General features: G+C 37.2%; 1 protein-coding gene across 6 annotated transcripts in view; it reads right to left on the reverse strand.

The window, feature by feature from the left end:
• Positions 1–23,687, reverse strand: part of ZMYND11 (zinc finger MYND-type containing 11) — a 107,750-nt gene that overhangs the window by 32,769 nt on the left and 51,294 nt on the right. For 4 of the 6 annotated variants that reach the window (XM_035888409.1, XM_009648603.2, XM_035888407.1 and 1 more), the window contains exon 3: positions 11,911–12,070. In XM_035888409.1, coding sequence (XP_035744302.1) covers positions 11,911–12,070 — 160 coding nt within the window. The other 2 variants (XM_035888410.1, XM_035888411.1) reach the window with 2 other exon arrangements.

Raw genomic sequence — 23,687 nt, forward strand, 5'->3', positions numbered from 1 at the left:
AAAGAAATGCTTACTCATTAGTAATGGAGATTTACTTAGCTGTAATTGAAATAGGGAATCTGTATGTTGGAGAATGTGACATCCTGCTGTACAATTAGCATACCATTAAGTAGGAGACGTGAAGCACATACTGACAGTAAAATTAACAATAACTTAGAGGTCACAATGGTAACTATTAGGTCACTTCCATACCTTAGCAAGACCATAATTATTGTAAAAAAAAAGATGTAAAAACAATTAGTAATTTTTTATTTTCCTATAAATTATGGGTAGGCATAGCACATGAAAACAATACAGCCACCTTTCTTAGACTTTGTCTAAGGACCACTTTGCCTCTTTATAATGCATATTTCATTAACATAGCTCATTTCTTACCTGTTAATCTGTTTTCTCCAAGTCTCTTAATGGTAGCCCAGATACTCGGTATTAAGTCACTCTACTATCAGGTGGAGAGAGGAAAAGGGAGGGGGAAAAAAGGCAAAACTCTATTCATGAAACTCCCCTTTACGGGGATTTTGCTGGTTTCACACTGTTGAACTAGATTTCCCAAACCATCCAAATTATGGATATCCTTTGGACCCAACCAGTAAGCTAAAAAAAAAAAAAGGGTCATATAGATGGGAAAAACAATTATAAGTCAGTTATCTCTTTGGCGCAATCATGTTTATTTATGAATAATATACATACAGTTCTGTTGTCTTAAATTCAATATGACGCAAATGACGGAAAGCGTTTTCCATGGAGCTCATGGTTCCCAGCGTTTCCTGTGTGGCACTTGTCCCATAGCACTCTGGACCTTTTTTTTTCCTCCAGGTGTTCTGTTTCAAGTGCTTCTCCAGAATTTCTTTGCTGCTTACCTATGCACTGCTGTGGTGTGTCTCTATATCTCTCATCCACACTCGTGCACACACAGCTCCTTCCAGATCACTGGATTTTCACTCAAACCCACCTGTGCGCAAACTCATGGTCAGCCCTGTGGAGTGTCTGTGCTTTAACCATCCCTACAGCTCCAGCTGTCGAGCGGATAAAGAACTTAAAACAGTTTTTTCACGTTTAGTCTGAAGGAAGAGTATTAGCAGATACACAGTAGATTTCACCCACTTTGTATCATAACAACACTTTTGGTCTGTCACAATGGTGGAATCCAGAATGGCAACAAGGTCCGTGCCAGCAGAAAGAAGTCATTTACAAAATATAAACTATTTAAAAATAGTAGTATTTGCATGCTACATTTATTTCAAGAGGTTTTCAAATCACCAACCCAAAAATTTAGTGTAATCTTCTCTTGACTATTTCATAACCCTTTAGAAAACTGAAAAGGATCTCAATGAATGAGTCCCTACCATTTCTCAGATTCCCATTTCTTTGACATCTAATAAGACAGGCCATGCTCAATTTGAAGAGACCATTTCTGAGGCAAATGTTCTGGATTCTGGTATTTTAGGATTCAGGAACAGCCATAAGGAACACTTTTTTTCTCTTCTCCCCACCTTCGCCAACTTTAACATCAGAGTTCTTTCTATTTTTCCACCTTCAGATAAAAGCTTTTAAAATCTTGGATTCTGCTGTTAAGGTTTCTTTGTTGGCTTTCAGTAACTCTTCACTGGAACCCAACAAAGCTGACTACCAGTCCATATCAAGTAGACAAATGCATTGAAATAAATTCCTCCCACAAGAATTACACATTACTTTTTTCACATCTGTCACTTTGCTTTAGGTTTTGCAACCTGCATCCGTCATCATTTGCTGTTGGGAAGTAATTCCTATCTTCTGTACTTAATCTTTCATATTTCAAACTTTCTGCTGTAAATGATACATTATAATGTTAAAATATATACAATGCAATGATAAATGGGGCCTTTATTACAATAACAACTGGTGGTACTGCATTCTAGCATGGGTGTATCTACCATACCACCACTCTTCTCTGGTATCCAAGTCCTCTCCTTAAGAGGTCTCAGAGTATGCCGCAGGAACCTATGCCCACATTCACATTAAAGAAAGCAGCATGTACTTCTTTCTAAACACATTCTCCATCCTTAATGAATCAGTTCTTTTCTGTCTTTTTCAGGCAGCATCTGTTCCCATCAAAGCTTTCTCAATTAGACACGAGCTTTACTATAGATAATTGTTAAAACTGCAGTCTTCATGCCTCACAAATATAACGAACCACTGTGGGGACACACTACCTGTGTGCACTCCTGTCCTCCATTACAAAACCTGAAGGAAATGCTTCTTACTTATACATTTGCTGGAAACAGCTACTGCACACTTAAATTATTGTCTGTTCACCAATACTTCTTTCAAGGTGTAAATATCAGAATCTGTGCCCCATACAAAAGGCAGTCTGAAACAGGCTCAGACAAGAGCAGCTGTAAGAGCCCTTAAAAACTGTGGAAATGCTAAACCATGCTCAGCTTTGAAATTTCTCCCCTTGCCCAACCATCCACTGCTTTTGCAATACTGTTGAACTTCCAAGTAACTGCTCTGTAACAAGCGGAGTTTTACAAAATGTGGCTGTTTATCTGTAGAGCTGGACAGATTGGAGCCTTACTCCTTTTTTTTTTTTTTTTTTTTTCAGAAGAAAACTAGAATGTGCACCTTGTACGTGCACACTGCCCCTTTTTTTAAACAGGCTATATCTCGTTGGGTACAGTAGCTGCTTATCATGGATTTCTGGCAGATGTATTGGTTTTCACTCAGACACCAGCATGCATCAAATACTACCCGGGTCGAACAAACATAACGTGCCATAGAACACCATTCCCAGTATTTTTTCAGACGCAGTGGGGACACTGTATGTTTTTCACCAGAGGTCCTAGCCTGCTGTGAGGGCAGTCCTCCTCCTGCCCTTTGGGTCAGCCTTTTCTTCATGCCACAACATCCCTGGCTCCATCTATTCCTGAGCAAGCATGAATCCTCCTGTAAACTTGCTTTCAGTAGCCCACTGAATCTGCTTTTATCTTTTCATCAGAACGATAGGTTAGGTTCCAAACTGAGGAAGGCATGATTAATTCCTTGATGGCTCAGAGGACTTACTCCATCTTTGCAGCAGGTAATGGTGAGCTAGCTGTTTATATAAGTATTTCCCTTTTATCATTGCTGTACAGGATCCATTCTTGATCAGGATGATTGCTTTACAATGATAAAGTTTCTTAGATCATCCCGTGTTTTACATTTCATGTTAGAGTAATGCATTAGGGTAAATTCATCATCAAAATAAGCTTATTTTCTCCCCAGTAGTTTCCTTGTACGTATGTATTTACTGGATACATTGCCTCCTGTTTTGCATCTATTTTTTCCCCACTGCTTTTGCTCATCAAAAGTGCTCAGCAAATAAACAAGCATCCATCTCCTTCAAAGCCAAAAAGACTTCAGCAGCTAGAATCCCTTTATGAAAGTTGTTTCACTTTATCTTCTCCTTCCTTTTCTAGAAAACTACCACAGCACATAGCTACAACGATGTGTGCTTTTACAGACAGGATAATCTGTCCATTGCAAAGCAGTCGCTTTTATAGATCCTTTCCTTTGATGACCCAGGATTCATCTTTAAAATGGATTTCCATAAACTGACCCTGTAGAACACTTTGTATTCATTACTCATTTTATCACAAAGAAATCCAAACCAATTATGAGTTCATATGTCCTCACAACTACCTAGGCATCTTGCTTAATTCCAAGTATATTCATTTATTTATTTTTTATGGCCAAGATTTTCAAAATCTTGGCAATTAACTGGGGAGTTTTTTTACATTATTTTTCATTTATCTCATTTTAGAAATCATTTCATTATAAAAAGAACCAACACAAAATCATCAGTGAGGACACAGACCAAAATCTCTTTCTCCATAGTGCATATTAAACACAGACATATTTATAGGCTTGTGATAATCCATTTCCATTTTCTTCACTGATAACCGCTTCCTCTTCTGATGCACTGATGCAAGAAGACTCAGGTTCTGCAGTGAATTCCACAGGCTCCCAGAACACTTCTGGCTTTCTTTCACAGAGTTTAATATGCAAGCCTAAGTTTGTCTAATTAATTTATTGCCAGTTTGTCTTAGAAGTCTTCTGTTTCTGGCAGAGACCATGAAAGTCTTCTCTGGCTGCCTGCCAAGACAGGTAGATTTTTATTCCCTCACCTACCTTGTAGTTATGTTCTGGACAATTCAGGATGACAGGCTCCAAAGTATAGAGCCAGTCTCTAGCTCCCAGAGCTAAAGAAGAATCAAAGTTTTTTCAAGAAGTGTAGCAGCATGCCAGCAGCCAAAATGACTGTGAAAACCCCTGTCACACTTCTCTTCTCAGCCTATGAGCTCTGTTCTTGAAGCAATGAATAAATCTCAGTTTCCCTCCCAAGAAGATCATGTTTGGGTAGCAGCAGTTTACATTATTTGAGGTGAGACAATATAAGTATTCTCCTCCAGGATATTAGAAACAGAAAATAGTTTCAAATGAATTTTTTTTTTTTCTTTCTTCACATTCCAAGTGAGTTCAAGGTTAACAGAAACTTTCAACTTATCTCCTCAGAAACTGGATTTGCTTCTGCTATTAATGTCACAATTTTTTACTTAGGTTGAGCCAAGAGGAGGTTTGTACGCTATTTTCATTAGGGAGATAAATCAGTGATGGAGTGAAGTATTTATTAGGTGCAATGCCTTTTATCTCCACATTATGTATGTGAAGGTTTTGTTCTCCTACAAAGAGGATGAATCCAGACCAGAAAACAAACCACCTCTTTGCTTGTAGTTCCAAGTATCCTTCCAAGAAGAACCGTGCACAAAGTGATCTCCTTCCCCTTTTCTTTCTTAAAATATGTTTACATTACTTTTCTGGCCTTATTGTCTCCATAGGATTTTGTAGTGTTTTTCTAGGCTGATGTTTCTGCACACACAGAAACATTTTATCTGAACCAACAAAACTTCCTACACACTTCGCTTCAGACGTCCAACTTGTTGTCCATCGCCCCCGTGCTGTAGGTGTGGCTGGTATTGTTTCAGCTGTCAGTGATATAAAGGCATGAGGGCTGCATTCATTATGAAGGAAGCATGAATGTTAATAAGCCCATCAGCTTCAATGAAGTTTCATTCAGTGACCAGCATGACATCATAATAAAAAATTCAAAACAGTTGCCAGAGATGCAGAGCATTTTGAACCCACAAATGTTAATAAAAACAACACTACTAGGTCAGGGTTGGCACAAAAGAGGTGGAAAAAAACAAGACGCATATTTTCAGAACAAACTCAAGATGGACTGATCTATGTCTTCTAGTCCATTAGCATAATTTGAGTCCCATGATGGAAGCTTTACACAGGCCAGTTTGACTAGCTTACTTCAAACCCGTAAGTGAATTATCATTCTCCAAAACACCCTTTCAGTCGGAAAAAACATTTTGTGAAATCCATGAACAACAATCATCAGTACCTCAAATCCAGAACAGTGAGTGAAAGCCTCAAAGAAGAATAGAGCATTACATTGACTGAATTTTTAAAGTCAAGTTGGCAAAGCTGGGAAAGGCAAATGAGATGCTGATGAGGTGGTTTTACCAGTTTAAAAGAAGTATCATCTCTTAGGTATGCAATAAGGTGGACTCTACTAGTGTCATCTTCGGTAATATGAAGATTCTTCCAAACAATGTGGAACCTTTTTTAGGGGATGAAAAATAAGGATGAACATAGAGGAAAGAAATACTCCTGAACAGATGGGAAGAGAAAAAGAAGTTTGGAAAAGGAATGAAGAGAATTCTTCATGATTCTTAATCCACCTGGAGACAGGAACAGCCACTGGAATGGCAGTGAGGCCACTCTCATGAGCTGCATGCTAATAGCCTTAATGCAAAGACAAAGGAGGGTGTTGGCTTTAATACAGCAACAAATTCTTGTCCATGAGATGAGAGTTGAGAATTCAAATTTGCTTCTCAAGGACAAAATGGTCTATGCTTTGATTTGGTGATTTGAAAATATTTGCTTTTCTGAACTTTCACTAATCCACAGCAGGATATTACACCAGTGGACACTAATTTTTGGATCATTAATAAACAGAGTTTTACACTACTGCACTTTGTGATAACAATTTACAAGAAAAATCGTCACTTTTAGTACACAGTGGATTGATACGGTGGCAGTCTCTTGACAAAATAAGCTCTGAATGATGGGACCTTAGAGGATGGGAAGATAGGCAGTGAAGAAAGATTCAAAGAGTTCCAGAAGCTCATTTCCCTTCAGTGCTCTCATGTGACCAGACTATTATGTGCCCTGACCCTCAAAGTCTCCTCATACTCTCCCTGAGGTGTGGAATAAGAGATGGAAGATGGTCTGAACTTTTCTCTCCCACAGGATCATTCATTAACTCTTTGCACCAGTGAATCACCAAATGTAAAGAACACTGGTACTTTCACAATAATTAGGAATCTACCTGGAACGTTCCAGCCTGGAAAATCCTCAATTTGTTGTAATACGTGAGAAATAGTAATTATCATGGTTTAGGCTACGTTTGGCTTTGGATCAGTGAATTCACACAGGACTTCAGATTAAAGGCAATATGGATGGATAAGACAAAAGGAGAATTTTTTAAATACTGAAGGAAATTTTTCTTTATTTGGTGTGACATATTCTTCCTCTTTGTGCTCTCTAGTTTTAAGAACTTTCATGATGAAGGCACTGGCTGTCACTATTGCTGTTTCATATTATCCTTCTGCTCCTAACTGTAATGAATGGGATGCACATTAAAACCATTCCTCAACCTAGTTAGTTATAAGCCCCTAGCTTGCTAGCAGTAACTGGTAGCTATGTTGGTTGTTTTAGTTTTGAGGGTTTTTTATTTTATCTGAAGTGTATTTTACATACATTAAAGATTCAAACCCTCACAGTGACCATTCTTAAGCTTTTTACAATTATCTTCATATTTATGGATACTCAAGATGACATAGCCAGTTCAAAAAACAGCTTCTGGCTACCAATACTGACCTAGCATGGAAAAATCAATATAATTACAAAAGCAATTAAGCATGGCAAGTAAGAAACCCAGCCATTGCTCAATCTAAAGTAATTTACGTTAACACAAACATAACAGCTAAAATACTCCTTTCTCATAGATTGATCCTAGCAAAATTGAACCTGCAATACATCAAATCACAATAACCACTGGGCGTGTGCCTAAGGTCACTGGGGTTAGGAAATCACCTTCAAAACTCACAGTGCTGGCAGTGGGTTACAACGAAGGTTAAAATGATGGGAAAGCAGACAGAGTGAAGAGATGGATTATTTAGGCAGCCTTGAGACTTGAAAGTATCTGGAGTCACTTTGAGAAAGCACCAGTACTTTTTAGATATAAAATATCAGAAAATACCCAGTAATGAGTGTGCAAGTTATGAAACATGGGTGTGTTGGGAAAAAACATTCCACTAATGTTGTCTAAAAACAGGAATGCAAGCAAACTGCCCCTCCAAATAACATGCTCTCCACTAAACCAAAAAAACCTTTAGAGAGAATTGGAGAGGACCAAATGCCTGTAACTAAACCCCAAAGTCAGACTTAACTAGCCAGAAGAGCTGCTGGCTCTTTCTATAAGCAATCAATTGAATAATCAGAAAATAGAACTCTGTAAAAGAGTGACTTCCTGAAAACGTAACCACCTTGTATGCATTTTGTCAGTGAATAAATAGCTCAAAGTGCCTTAACTAAGTGTGAAGCCTGACTTTTCACAACTCATTAAAGAATTTGGAGACTATGAACCAACTTTAAACCACAGCAGTGCTATGAGATATGTTGCATCAGATGCAAAAACTGAACCCATGTTACTAACACATCTCCATTTTAGAAGGGCACAATATTGTTTGGCTTTATGAACACATGTAAATTGAAATTATACATTCATAATGCCTCTCTCTGGGTCAGTGCAGTTTTATGACTTTAATCATGAGGAGAAGAATTAGCAAATTAAATGCTCAAAATAGCTCCGTGTACATTGTCTGTAGAAAAATCACAAAATATGCAAATGAGCAAGACAAACTAACTCTAAGAACTGTATCTAATCCCCCCCACAAAGCTACATGACATTGGTGCTTTAATTGGATTTCATTCATTGGGATTAGACTGACCACTATTTTACACAGACAGAAGTATGCAAAAAGCATGGCATAACTGAAAACATAAATGAATAGGTAAGGAGATTCATGATTCTTTTCAAGAACTACATTTCCCTTCTATTTTATTGACTGCACTGAAAACATTGTTAACAAGACTGGTCTGCAAATTTTTTCTAAACCCAAAGAGCAAGGAGATAATTTCTTCTATGTTGATAATAAATAACACTTCCAAATTCCACAAGTTCTGTGAAAAATAGAAATACAGCTTTCAGAAGGAAAAAGTACCATTACCAGATTTCAGGACTGACATTTCCCTTGCAAGGCAAGAAGCTGCAGAGATTTTGTTGAATTGCATAATAATGGCATCGATAAACAGTGAAAATGCAAAGGTCCTAACTAAAATCCTGGATAACAATAGAAAATAATTTCTTCTCTCATTTATTTTTTGTCAAATGCATTAATCATCTGCAAGATGAGAAAGCCTGTAAGATGAGAACACATTTTGAAAATCTGCAAAACATCTGTATAGATGGCAAATGAGCAAACAAAATGAGTACCTGCACAAGCCCCGGAGGTATATTATTTGCAGCAAAGTTCTTGTATAGGTACCAACCCTTAAATATCAGTTAGAATATAGCACATTTGGCAACTGACTCCATATTTTAAATTTAGTAACTTATATAAAAATATTTCTCCCACATATACCTGAGAGAAAAAGAGAACAATTTTATACGCTTTTAAGTCAGACTATTCTTTTTCCCACTTTTTCAGAATATTCATTGTTGTCCCTTTTAGAAAGGCCTCCTCCTGATGCCCTCAAACTATTTTGTCTTTGCTCCTCAGCTTGTTCTTTTGTATGATTGCTCTAAATATATGAGATTTTACTTCCTTTTTTACCACAGCTTCACTATTCTCATAGACTGATGATAGTAAAATAGCATAATTTTTTAACACATTCCTCTGAAGGCTAACAGTAACCCTATCAGAGATTGTGTCCTTACTGCACAGATCTATCATTATGTCAACCTATTGGATAGGGCAAATGTTTGGAAACACATAAGCAAGCACCACAGATGATTATCCAATGAATCTTTTCCAAATAGAGCTGTGTTTTCATAATCTGTATGCTTTTAATTATTGTTACCATTTAGCAATCAGTCCGCAGTCATCACTACTTTCAGGCCTTGTGGCAGCCTCTAGTCAGGCACCTATATAAGTAACAGATACAGGTGCTCAGCAGTTCTGTGGCCCAGGCCAGTAATTTATACTTGAATATGGATTTTAAATGCTAAGATTTAGATCCAAAACTTAAAAAATGTAAAGGAACATCAAGCAAATACTCAAATAAAAAATGTGGGGAGGGACGACAGGAATGTGTCCCTCTGCTAACTCCTTGAAACAGCTGGTCTTTACTGACTTCCACTGTGGTACCAGAAAACAAGCTAAAAACCAAGGGCATTTTTGTAGCAACGCCAACAGGTGGTGGGTCAGCTCTCAAGGGTTTTGGGTTTTTTTTTTCACATTATGAGCTTTCCAAGTTCCTGTAGTACCAATTGGGTCAAGGGCCTGTCTGGAAATGCTAATGTTTGATGAGCCTGAAATCCCTGTTCCAACATTAATAGCCCTATTTCATAGAGTTCTATCTCCTACAAGTGGATCTCCGAAAAGCCTCCTGTATGTGTCCTCACTGAAATGTAACTTGAGCTCATGGTTCAACAGTCATTAGTACCAGATCTGAGCAGTACTGAATTACAAAGAACTACAAACTGCATCTTGATCAAGTGCAGACAAAGCATCTGCAAAACTATCCAGTGTGTCCAATATAGACAACATACCAATCTTCATGCTTTTGCACCAATTGTTGGAGAATGGAAAATACTTGATCTGATGTCGAGTGATGACAATGACACTTTGTTACTCATTAAAATTTTCTAAATAAAAGAAAAAAGAGAATGACTTTATACCAAGTCAGTATGTTTTGCTTCATGTGTCTGCAGCATTTTCATTCAGTATTAGGATCAAGAAGTTGGAGGTTGGGTACTGTTGAAACATGGCATGGATCAGAAGCCGATTCCTATTTTTGCAGAAAACTGTTAAGTCAAGTGTGCACTGGTGTTCTGAACAACTGAGATGGCCATCAGACATATGGACACAGCACAATGCATCAGCAATTAGCAGTCATGCTGAAAATACAGTCAATACTTCTAACCAAAGGGCTATTCATAATGCGACTTACGCAGCATCTTCAGTCAAGTCAAAGACAACTCTTCATTCTGAGATAAAATAATTACGTAATTCTAATGACTCACTGGGAACTTACATGCTGGTTATTTTACAAGCTTTGTTAGACAAATGTTGTTAATAAGTAGCAGGAACATTTTTTGAATGACCATTTAACAAATGGCTATTGAGAGGCATTTAAAGTCTTTTTTTTTTTTTTCCCCCTCTTAGCAATAGAGGAAACAAACATATTGAATACTTGAGGTAACTACAGATGTCAGACTTTATGTCATGTTGAGTCTGCACAGTTAACATCACCTCCAAACAGATAAAACTTACATAAGAAATACCTAAAAGAGCTAAGCTGGAATTTTGAAATGTTTACTCCCAGGGAGAATAGTAAAAACAAAGCTACATACCCTTTAAAGGTTCCCTTGAGGGTTTCTAATGAAATTAGAATTAGAATCTTAACAGTGACATACTGTACATTAAATACATATTTCAATACTTTAGATTAGTATAATTGGGATAATTTTAATGATCATGTTTTCTATTATGGATACTGCTTGTTTCCACTTTCTGTTTTTCTCACTTAAAAAAAAAAAAAAATCTGTTGTTTCACTTTCAGAATCTTATTGATGGCTGCAATGAGTATTTTGGTGGTTTTTAGAATTTATTTTCCTGTAGAGTTCTTCTGTTTTTCCTCAAAAATTAAATTATTATCTATGTCTGAGGTAATGCTGTCCATTTTATCAGTATTTAATGTAATTTATATTCCAAAGCAACAGTTCCTAGTGCAAGTATTTTAAAGCTTTGCCAAACTCTTTTTTTTTAATTATGAAAACATGATTTTGTAAATACAGAAATCAGGCTTCTGAACAAGGTAAAGCAATTGTGTAAGCTTTTTCCTCGTCTATGGGATGATTCTCAGTTAACTTTGTGAGTGCATTCCATCTCAGCTATGGAGGGATACAGAAAACATGCTTTTGTTCCCTTCACATCATTTTCAACCTGTTCAACTCGATTTAAATCACATCCAGTGGAACAATGTCTGGATGCCTGTAAGTAATTTGCTCAGAAAATCCTTCCTAACTGAGTGCCCTGGTGTTCACAAAGATCTGTAAAACACATCTTTTCACATATGTTTATATATAAATGTACAACTTCTTGTTGCACTTTGGAAAGGGAGGAGATCTTCCTTTCTCAGATTCAGATTAAAGCAAGATTAATCAAAAATTCTCGTCTTTTTTTTTTTTTTTTTTTTTTTTAAAGATACTGTCTTTGGGATTTGAGGACATCTGAGGATTTCAAGTAATACCAATAATATTTACTGTCTTCCTATACAGCTGTAGAAGAGAATACTACACATCAGAGAGATGACTGAGCAAAGGACTTTGCCAGTGTTTCATGGCAAAGCCCTCAGAATTCAAGGAGAAAGACCTTCTATGGAATAGAAAAGGTTAAAAAAATTTAAGAGTGCATTACTTCCCTGTTTACAAGCACCAACACAGCATCTATAAATAATTTTAAATAGAAATTAAAACAAGTTTCATGCTAAGATACCAGAAATCATGATTTATTTTCTCAAAGATTTTATACTCACAATCTCATCTCCTGGCAACCAATATCCTTCTTGTTCAATACCAGCTTTTGACCCTTTACACCCCACCGTCAGGGTTTCAACAATAAGACCATCCTTGACTGCTAAACTCAGCTGACGTGTGGTTTCCTTTGGATGCATACCATGGACTCGAGACATATACCTGCACACAAAGCACAAAAGTCTTTAAGTGTTAGTGTTAAACTATAAAATGTGTCAGCAAAAAAACCCCCCTCATTTTCCTATGTTTGAAAATAATACACAGTCTAAGTTTTAGGTTGTTTTTAACCCCCCCAAATTTGTACAATTTACCCCTTTACTCCAAATCATCTTTTCTGCCCCCTGAAGTTATCAGGTACACACTTAGGTAAGTAGTAGCACAGTAATCTTTTATCAAAAAAAAATTATCACGCTCCAAAACTAACATGCACACTGCTTGGGCTTGTCTCTGCTGAACTTCCACATCCATTTCTGCCTCTAAAGAGACTTCTCTAAATTAACTCAAATTTGCATTTCTATAATATATCCTATAGCATACATACTATAGAACGAGTCTGGAGATGTAACAATAAATCTATGTGATGCTCCTGAGTACAACATGTTTATAGAACATATGAAATTCATGCATCACAGATGAAAACCCAACAGCTGGAGTTGCAGTACTAGGTGGTTTTTCTCCTTTTCTTGAGATAACCACAATGATCACGCTGTGATGAAATGCTCTGTTGAGAACAAAACATATACAGCCTAAACTGTGCATATACATGAGATTCAGTTGTGTAATACTGACTTTTACCCAGTATAATTTACTTCCAGACCAACACCAATTATTAATTTGGAGTAAACAAGATAAAATGATCTTCCCTCAGAAAAAGATGACCTTCCTCTTTTAAGATCATTATACTTCAGAATTTCTTTCAGCTGAATTCCAAGAACATATGTATGAGTCACTGCACATGGAGAAGTGAAGAGTTGCAATCGCATGCAATCAGCAGATAAGTGAATTGACTTGGAACCAATTGGAAATATCTGCTTTGTGGACATATTTTTCTAGTTATAACTCTCTTACAGTTACAGGGCTAACTGAATTTGTCTCCCATTTTTTGGTTCTCCAGATACTCTGTCTTTACCTGTCTTTACCTAGGAGAGAAATCAGTAATTTTCCTGCTTTAAGACAAAGCTATCACAGTTAGAGTACCCTCTATTTCATGCTTGATAATGAATTCCAGCAACCATGATTATTTTCTGACTATCATCACAAACATCTTCACAAAGAATATAATCATTAAATATCAGGAGCAAACCTGAGGAAAATTTATTTTAAAGCAGTAGCATTACATAAAAAAAAAGTTACATCTGTTCAGATTTTTTTTTTTTTAATAACATGGCTGACAGGAACTTTTAATGCCTTAGAAATTATTTAAAAAAAAAAAAAAAAAAAGGGATGAAGACCACTCTAGTGGTCAAACCTCCAATCAACCCTTCTCTTTAGAAGACATATGACTTTCAAACTTCTTATTGATTTGGATGCATAAAGGTCTTCCCCAATCCTGCATTCTCTCTCAAGCTTTTGCTGGGAACTGGTTTACCCTAATTTAACATTTTTGTTTTGCTCTAAAGAAAACTAAATGCAGATAATCATACAGTAAATTTCTGACTGAGTAGAAGTGTATTTGTGTAGTATATAATACAATAATCAGAGCAACACAGGATATTTATAAATTTCTGCCTGGTATCAGCGGCATTTATGTAAATGCAGTGTTTGCAGGATCTTGGGGGTCTTTTTAGGGTAAAAACTCTAAGAGGCAGATGCTACCATTTACTATATTTTGCAGTGCCTACCACAACACAGTCCAGGCCTGGCTGGTTTGTGGATACTACCACTGCATAAAAAGTAATAACAAATGAAATTTATAATAGAGAAATAACAAAATTCTGTGCAAGACTGTGATCCAAGCTAAAAAATATGAATGTTATGCTGGCTAGCAAAAAGGATTGAGGGCCAAGCAATGACTGAGAAGACAGGCACATCAGTTCCGTTCTGTATCACACTGGTTCGGTGCTCATCTGCCCAACATGATCCCTCTCTGCTTTTGTAGAAACCAAATCTCTGCTTCTATAGAAACCAAAACTCAACATGAGAACCCACTCAAGTGATATTAAACACTACAAATGAGTTTTCCAAGTTCTCCAAATTCCAAGGAGGGCTTGAACAGGCAGAGACTCAAATCTATTGCTTCACTTTCAGAGTGCAAGTGAACACCATCAGTTTGCTGAGGTTTAAAGTGCTGAAGCTTTAGAACTGTCTGAAATAGGGAAAACAACTCATTTGTTTATATATGCATGTTATGTGTATTTCATGTGTGTACACCTATTTATGCAAACACAACTAGCTTTTTAAAGTGCAAATTACCTTTGTCAACATTTGCTAACTATTGTTTTTTCAGCAAATTTCCATTTTAACTCTGTACTAACAACCTCCCTGTCAGAGCCACAGCATTCAGGTCTTCTGCAATTTCCTCAAGTCTTTAATAAGTCTCAAAATACATAGCTTTAATAAGTCTCAAAATACATATTGTTATTTGATGGAACAAACCAGGCACTGAGTAAGGAAGTAAAAAAAAAGTGCACCCTGCTGAAGAAACCATGTATTTGCACTGCATCATCCATAGCTGCAGAAACACAGTCCAGCAAAACTCTTGAATGTCAGCTACACGTTTTGCGATTCTCACTCACGTCTCCGAACAGAACAGATACAGAATACAAACCAAAAAGCCTTAAGCCAACTCTAATCAGCTAAGAGCTTTAATCTACCTATTTCAACTGTGGCAGGGTATGCGCTAGTGAAAAGGAGCACCAGGCTCAGAATCTCCCATTTCTCAAATCCAGTCTGTGTTCTCAACCAGAGTGAAAGTACTGCCACCAACTAAACAATCTCCTCATTTTCTCCAGCTGTAAATCAGGAGTAATAAATCCCCAGTGGCTTTCTGAAGAATACTTTGGTCAATGTTCAGACTGTGCAGTCTGGAGATCCACAAGGATTATGTTTTCCATGTTTAAAGTAAAATGTTATCAGCTTTCATAGGAAAGCACACATATGTAGAGAGAATGTTTTTATTTCAAAGAGTAGAATTGCTGTTAGAAAAGTGCCTGCTCCCCCCAAATTTTTACTTATATTAAAACCCGTGAAGTGCACGTGGCTAGATATTCACAAAGGCTATAAAATCACACTGGCGGGGTCTGGATGAAATCCTATCTTGTTTCTTTCCAGCCAGAAGGGCAGGAACTAAACTAAGAAGCTATTAAGGCACAGGATTTGAAATAGAAAAGATAGTTAAAGTTCTTTAATAATGAAATGTGAAAAACTGTCGCAACATGTGACGGATGTTGGAAACACAAAATAAGTTAAACTCCAGCCTAGAGACAGAAAGCATGTTGTCTGGAGTCCTAAATACCACATCAGATTCATTACTGGAAGGGGGAAAAACAATATTGAAATGTCTCTGTGCAAAAGTGACACTACTAATCCAGGGAGCGCATGTCTTTTCCTGGCACTGCATGCACTGAAGCATCTGGCACCAAGAAGTTAAAAAACAAGTAAAAGAGAGAAAGCAATCCCAGATTGCTGTTTCCAAGAAAAGCTGATTAGCCTTACCTTGAGACAGGGAGTAGAAGCCATACTGGTTTGTTATGCTCTTGCCCAGTCCTCTGTATCAACAGACTGGGAAGTGTAATACAATCCCTATACTGCTATTATGTAGCCAGCCACGAGAAGTAAAGCAAATACGCTTTCAGATGGCTGAGAATAAGGCATGGAGACAAAGTAAAATCCCCTAAATCAGCAAATCAGCCCTAATCAGATAGGGGGCTGAAACACCCATTTCAAAGTACAATTTAACTGTGCTAATCCCTACTATATAAAATGAGGGTCTGCCTGATGAAAAGAGGAGGTTTGCCCTGATAATCTGCATTTTAAATTCCAAATCTCACCAAATGAGGCTGCCTGTCTGCAGGATACAGAAGCAACTGAACTGCTGCTCAATATTACAGTATTTATAGGTCAGTATTTTCTCCATTTATAAACTGGCAGCGTAAATGCCCTTGACATTAGCATAGAAGAATCTAGCAAATCTAGAAAAATTACAGTTTTTGTAATCAACTTCTAAGAGCCTACTAAAGCATGTTTTCAATTATTGCAACACCACTTGGAAAGCAAAGGATAAGGATCTTTAGCATGTAGGTTGTTCATTACCACCCTTAAACAAACCTCAGCACTGCCACACCATCAAATGTGCATGTAAATGTGCCGACCTTCAGAAACAGGATCCTACCAACAGAATCAGGTAAATGCACATGTGCACATAGCTAACATATATGCACACCTGTCCAACAGGAAAAGAAAAAAATTAGAGAACAATGGAGGATAATCATTAATAGATTTGTAGCTTTCATGTGTGTGTGCACGCTCATCTGTATTTAGCACACAAAATACCAACCAGAAAAATGTGAAACAATTTAAAACCTATTTGGTACTGCAAATAAAGAGTAGTGAGGTCTTTTCAAATTTAGCAGCAATAAAATATCACCAGAATCTTCTGTTTATACACCTTATTCTTGCTACCCATCCTAAAATGTTGACCATCTCTCAGATACCACAGGGACAGCCCAAGGGGTCAGCACAGCTGGAGGCGAGAACTCAAGCAGTCCTCGCAGCATCCAGGAGCCACACAGCCGTCTGCTGCACACCCCACCTGAGCCATGTTGCAATGATAGGGGAGGAATGATATGCAGGGAAACCTGGTACGTGCCCTTTCAGAGTCTCTCTCCTTCACAGCAACAAACTGCAGAAGCTCCTGTAACTCATGCCACCACTAAGTGACAGCTGCATCTTGCCACCTCCCTTGCTAAACAAAACTGGACCACAGGAGTACCCTAATCCACCTCTAAACCGCTTGCCTGCCCAATATACAGCACACATTAGAGAAGCACTAAAGTCACAAAGCATATGAGCAATTCACACCTAAAACTTAAAAAAAAAAGTCTCAAACTAGTCAGTGTTCAGCACGTCTTTCTATTCAAAACCTACATCTAATACCCGTGCTTCCTAACACACCTTAAAACTCAAGAAAAAGGTTTGTTTTGATCTAAGGGGTGTGGAGGAAGCAGACTCTAAGGCTTCAATCACCATGGGAGCAAAACAGATACAAAAGTAGCTTGGCACTTGCAGGGGATCAGATGGTGAACTTTTCGCCTACAGCTGTCACACAGCTCACAACTCTTCCGCTCGGTGCTGTGCAAGACACAACATGAAGGCAAACCCTGTCCCAAAGAGTTTAATATATATGGCCACAAAATAATGCACATAAATCGCTAACTCTGCCCCCAAAGAGTCCTCTTGAAGCCAACTGTTATCTACAGAGATGCAGTAAATGGTTTACATGGGCACAGCTGTGTTGTGGCCCAAAACCCAAAACTGGCCAAGGAAGGAAGGTTACTTAAGGTGGAAAGTTGATCCAAGTATTTTAAAAAACAAAAATCTGTTTTCTGGACTCATAAGGAATTGCATTTTCAGCCACATGACCTCATCAAAAAGGGAAACACTGAAAAAATGCTACAGCAAGCATCTCCGTGAAAGACTAAAGTAAAATACATATAGGAAATAGCTGCCTTCTATAAAATACGACAGTGTGACAAGTGTAGGTAGATGCTAATTTTAGTGGCAAACACTGTAATCTCGGTCTGATCCATTATCTCTGTCTATGCTGGATGCCTCCACCCTCCACGATACGAAGGGAAGCAGCAGCCTGCTGGCAGCAGCAGAGTATCTGCTAAGCAGCTCATCCAGGGAGAAGCAGAGGTCTTAAGATTTCCTTGTATGCATAGCCCATCTCCCAACTGAGATCTGATAAAATACAGCAGATCCCATTAAACTCAACTGAAAGACTGCCATTAATTTTAAATGTTACCTACAGGTATATAAAAATGTCCTAGATTCAGGGACAGAACTTAAGTAATAATACATAAAATGGAAGGAAAGCAGCCAAAAATCTATTCTGAGTTTTATATTGTGTTCCTACCTCTGGTGAGAAATGATGCCTTTTGCTTTAGATTCAGGGTATAAAAGCAGTTTTATAGAAGGTCCACACACTTCTTTTTAAGACTTTTTTTTAATTTGCAAAGAATAGGTCACTTGGTCATACTGAAAGTAAAAATGGCACAGATGGCTGCGATTCTTTTGTTTGTTTGTTTAACAACACAGCTGCATAGCATAAGAACTTAAAATACCAAGGCTCCAATCTCAGGAACTCACTAGCTATCCTTGTGGAGAGCCAGGTGGAGATTTGTGCTCACAGTTGTACCTCAAGGTCTCAACCAAGAAGCTCAGGCTGCCTGCTCCCACCAGATGTAGCACTGTGGTACAAATCAACTTTCGCAAAACACAGGCTAAACATTATGGGTATTTGTATGTCAAAACAATATATTTGAAATATATATTCCCTGCTTGCCAGAAACTGAGAGCTGGTCTGAGCGCTGAAGGCAATACAGACACAGAGAAAGTAGAACCGTTTACAGTGGGGACATAGCAGCACACTTTTCTAAGATACTTTTTGATATGTTTACAGTTTCTGAAGTTTTGATTCTGGATTAAATTCACTAAGATAAAGGCAACCAAAGCATAACATTCTTCCTCTGTATTTACACTTCACAAAGAGAGATGCATGTATATGAACAGGCTGCATTTGATTTCCACTGCACTTCACATACCAACAGCACACGGCATAGACCACACAGGCACTGAGAGCTGTTGCCTGTGCAATGAAACCCTGATTACATGATCAGCATTCTGTGCAGTCCAAAATTCCAGGTGGGGGACACAGAGAAACCGAACTGCAAAGAAATTATGAATTTTCTTTTCCCTCTGACATCGGGATCTGCAACATTTGTTTTGAAGACGAATACACTATCTAAGTAGGAAATGTTTTTAAAATGTGTTTCATCGCTCCTTCACAGACTAGAAATACTGCATTTGCATGAATACAGAATCTAATTTTGTGCGCTGTTTTTATAAAACAAAAAGAACACAGAAACGTGAGAGGGAAACAGTGAGATCCAGCAGTTCAATGAAACTCAGATCTGCCTGATGTTTCTTCTGCTGCTGCAGAAGTATGTAATCTTGCTTGTGCCTGCTTTAGATACCCCGGGCACCACACCGTTTCCTATAATGTTAATCACCTGGGTCATTTCTGTCAAAACCACAGCGATTTTAACTCACGTAATTCCTTGTTTCAGTAATTTAAATTCTCACTCATACAACTTCACTATACACTTAAGATCGTGTAACCCACTGATACGACCATGAAAAGCAAGTAATTAATGTACTGAGCTATTCAATCCTTTTCTACAAAAATCTCCCTTTCAGATCTACTACCATCTTCTTAAGGAGGAACTTATCTAAAAACGGGCTCTACTCCCATTTTTTGAACCTACAATGTCAGATGTGATACTGCTGGCAAGGTACACATAGGTGCACGGAGCATTAATGGCAAACAGAAGCGTTAACCGTTCAGTAGCATTCCATCCATATGTAAAATTGCTTGTGTACAGGCAGAGCCACTGTTCCATCCAGCACTTTTCTGTGGATGTACTGAACAGACAAACATGTAATACATGGCTCGGAATATAACACCCTGGCTAGTATCTTGCAAATGAAGTATTCAGTCAGTTCATATTGAGCATGTCAACTCAAAACGTGCTTAAAAAATATACATTGAAGTGTTTTAATAATTCAGTTTTTCAGAGTTTTCTATCTAATTAATTTCCATTCTTATCTGGGTTAGAAGTAACAAAAACTTTTTTTTTGGTCAGATTAGTTTTAGCTTGGCTGAATTTCAAAATCATCACACTGTCACACAAATGTTCACCTAATTACCAGCTAGGGAACAGCACAACGGCTGGAAAAGCCATCGGGGCCGATCTGCTGCTTTTGGTGATGATATTGTTTACATGAATGGGAATATGAGACTGCAGCCTAAAATAGATGGTCAGAGTTGTGCTTTGGAGATCATTCCCTCTCCACTGATTACAGAGAAAGCCCCGATGAGCACTTCAGGACAGATAACAACCTGTTAAATGGCCATGTCACACTCATTTTTATCTTTTACTTCTAATAGAAAGCCACATTTATTTACAGCAAAGAAAGCAAATATAAGCTAGAAATTTCACTTTCAAATATTATAAAGATGTTACGATTCAGGCAAAAATCAATACTGGTTGTGACATAAAAAGTAAATTGGTTTGCTTTTAGTAATTAGAAATAAAGATAGCCTGTTACGTATTTTTCTGTGTAAACTTACACAACTTCAACACAATTATTCATAGAAGTAAGGAGTACATGAGAATACTCATTAAAATGAAAATGCAGATAGTGATTTTCAAGCCAGTTACACTTCCACCACCTTCCTTCTCAATATTTATATTGGAGTTCATAGTTTGCATGTATTATCTATGAAAAGTATTAAACATTGACTATTACGATTTTTATAGTAACACAGTAAGGAGAGTTTAAATGAGTTTGCAACCATTAGCAAACATCAGACAGGGAATATGGCTGGTTTTTATAACCATGCATTTGCACTGTTAGTGCGGATCATTTTATTTACCAGTCATAGTCGTGCTCAGCCCAGAGATGACTTCACCTACTGAATCAATGAAGAACATTGACCTTCGAGATAAAAAAACTGCCTTACTAACAACACCATTTAAGATCATTCTTAAAAGAATTATTAGGTAAGGAAAATTGATCAAGCAAAATTCGTTAGAACATCTGAGTGCCCATCTACTTACTTTTTGCAGAATGAACTGTAGGAGCTAGATGTGTATGTGTTAATATTTCTGATCAAAGTAAATACACAAAAGTTTAGCCTCACCTCAATCTCTACTCCTCAACAAAATAGCCTTTTATGCTAAACCCTTACAGGTGTAATGGTTGCACAGCTGGCTACAGCATCCTTTCCATTCCATGTAGCTTCATTCCATAAAGCAGAAAAAAAAGGTGGCAAGGCTGGACGAATCTCTGTCAGTCCCATGGTGAAGAGTTTTCTACACTAGGCACTGAAATAGTTTTATGACTACCAGCACTGAGAAGCAGACCCAGCAATTCAGGTAGCAAAGTTCTTTATCACATGGTGGGACAGTGGCTCAGTACTGAGTTGAAGGAATAATTATCCCTAACAAATCACAAACAACACTGCTTAATAGATCTGGACTTCTTTTTATGTATTCTTTTAATCAGGTTAATTAACGTGATTAAATAGAATCATTACAAAAATTGAAGAAATTCTCTATATCACGGAAAGAGCTTGATGGGAAAAAGAGTAATTATTAATATGCATTATAAACTCAAGATGACACTTTTACCAAATATACTAATTCAGAATTTTTAATTCTACCACTACTCAGAGCAAATACAGCTAGGTTCTTTATAGCATTTTTCCATGAAAAGTTTACATTTTTCTCCTGTCAAATGTCTGAAAGCAGCTCTTAAAATGGACCATTAATACAAGCAATATTAAAGTTACCTAATATACAAAACAGAAAATCATGATGAATTCACACACAAAATTAAGATTAAATACAATGTAAACAAATAGATAAAAGCTTTTTGACAAATGTAGTTAACTACAGGTAACATAGGTGAAATTTAATAACATATGCCATTGTGGACATTCCTTGTGCAATTGATGACAATCCATCATTTCTTCTTAAGGCTCTTATAAAATATGAGTGTTTAGCTTAGTTCCTCACTTCTCTTCTAATGTTTTTGTGAATCTGGGTGTTAAAAAACTTTATGAGCTAGCTGAATATTACGTCACTGGTCAGTCTCAGTACAAATTTACAAGCAAAACTGTATTACCGGTTACGATGCAAAAGCTGGCAAGATTCCCTGTACTTTCCTGCATATATGCAATTTGCAGTGTTCTTTTTATTACTTCATAGCATATATCTAAGCTTTTGAAAATGTCTGAAAATTTCAACCTGAATGCATCATTTAACCTCACTGTGAAGCCATCAGTATAAAAAAATTAATCTATCAAACAAGCCAAATGTTTTGCTGTCCGTCGTATTTCTATGCAACATATTGCTATGCTTGTAACTGATAGTTACGCACACATAAAGCAGTTTTGATATATGAACAAAATAGTACTTTTACTAAAAATTTTGTTATTAGGGAGTCAAATGATCAGTTTTAGATTGCTTTCTATTAATGTGATTTTTAACCAATTTGATCAAAAATTGCTGAAAAAGTACAGAAGACTTCCCTCCCCGGATGCTCTATGACTAAGGATTTACAAGCTTTGAAACTCTAGACTTGGTTCATTCTCTTGGTTTAACATAAAAATAGTGTTATGAAAACAGAAAAACCGAAAACATTGGTTTTGGCATAGAAGAAGCAACTGAAGTTTATCACGGGAAAGAGAGAAGGAAAGAAAAAGAAATGGAAAAGGAGATTGACTTAGTAGAGTCAGACAGAAATAAGTGCCTTGCCCTTGACTTTAACAGAAAATACATAAAGAGCTATCTAAGAGTTTTCTACCCTGTCATCACTTGCTGTGTTTCTGTGTTTGTTTTCCATAACAAATATATCTATAATTAAGCCAACCCAATACAAACTGAATTCAGTTTTCTCAGAGGTGAACGCTCAATAGACAGGCTGCCACTAGAAGCAGCAACGTGGCCGGCTGAGGAAGTCATACCACACTTTGTATTGTAGGACCTTGTATTCCACTCCTTTGCTTACCCTTGCATAATCACAAGCTGCTATTACACTGGATGGCATGGGAAAAAAACTTCACTCTACTGTTCTTTCTCAACTGGTAAAACGTGAGCTTTCCCGAGTGCCTCCTTCAATACTGACCTGTTCCACCATAGTAAAACTGACCAGGGTTTGATTAACATGTACCAGATTCTGAAGAGTTGCTTTTAGTAACATTATTTGCTTCTCATGGTCACATTTAAAACATACATGAGGATGCTGTGAAGATGTGGAAAAGGAGCCAGCAACACTGGTTAAAAGTGAACTCAAGCAACTACTGCATTCTTCTGTGCAACAGGAGGATGTTTTACTTCAGACAAGTGTTTTCAGATAAGCCTACTTTCCAGTAACAAAAAGACAGGTATTTTAGGGGAATGGCTTGACAAAGGATAAGAAACCAACAGAGCAGAAAAAAAAACATTTCTGAGCTTTCATTTCAGTCAAAGAAATATCCGGTGCTACAATACTTCTGCTCATGTAAAGTTAAACAATGGGATTATCTAGTTTTGAATCCAGGGTCGTCTGCTCTCCTAATCATTCTTATGACTTACTATTTTTGTTTGTGCATGACTATTTAGTTGCAACATGCAAAATACTAGGAAGATTTAAATTTTCATCAGAGGTACTATAAATAGTGACAGATTTTTTCTAACAAGTTTCTGAGCTTCAAATAAGCAATGCTGCAAGAATCTTGTTATTTCAATTTTTTTTTCATGCCACTGCATTGCATATTCTTATTTATAGACTTGTGTGATTATTCCCTACCCATTCAAATTGCTCATTTTCTTATTTATACTCTCTTGTGATTATTCTCTACCTGTTCAAATTGCTCATTCTCATCTTTGCTTTAATCAGTGCTTCTAGAAATTGTTTTCTGTTAAAGTTGACGGCCTAAAAAGAGAACCACAGAAGAACTAAGGCAACAAAACCAGATTTACGGATGGGAGAGGCCCTCAACTTTAACTAT

The sequence above is a fragment of the Egretta garzetta genome, unplaced genomic scaffold (genome assembly GCF_000687185.1).
Source record: "Egretta garzetta isolate BGI_Z169 unplaced genomic scaffold, ASM68718v1 scaffold181, whole genome shotgun sequence".
NCBI lineage: Eukaryota > Metazoa > Chordata > Aves > Pelecaniformes > Ardeidae > Egretta > Egretta garzetta.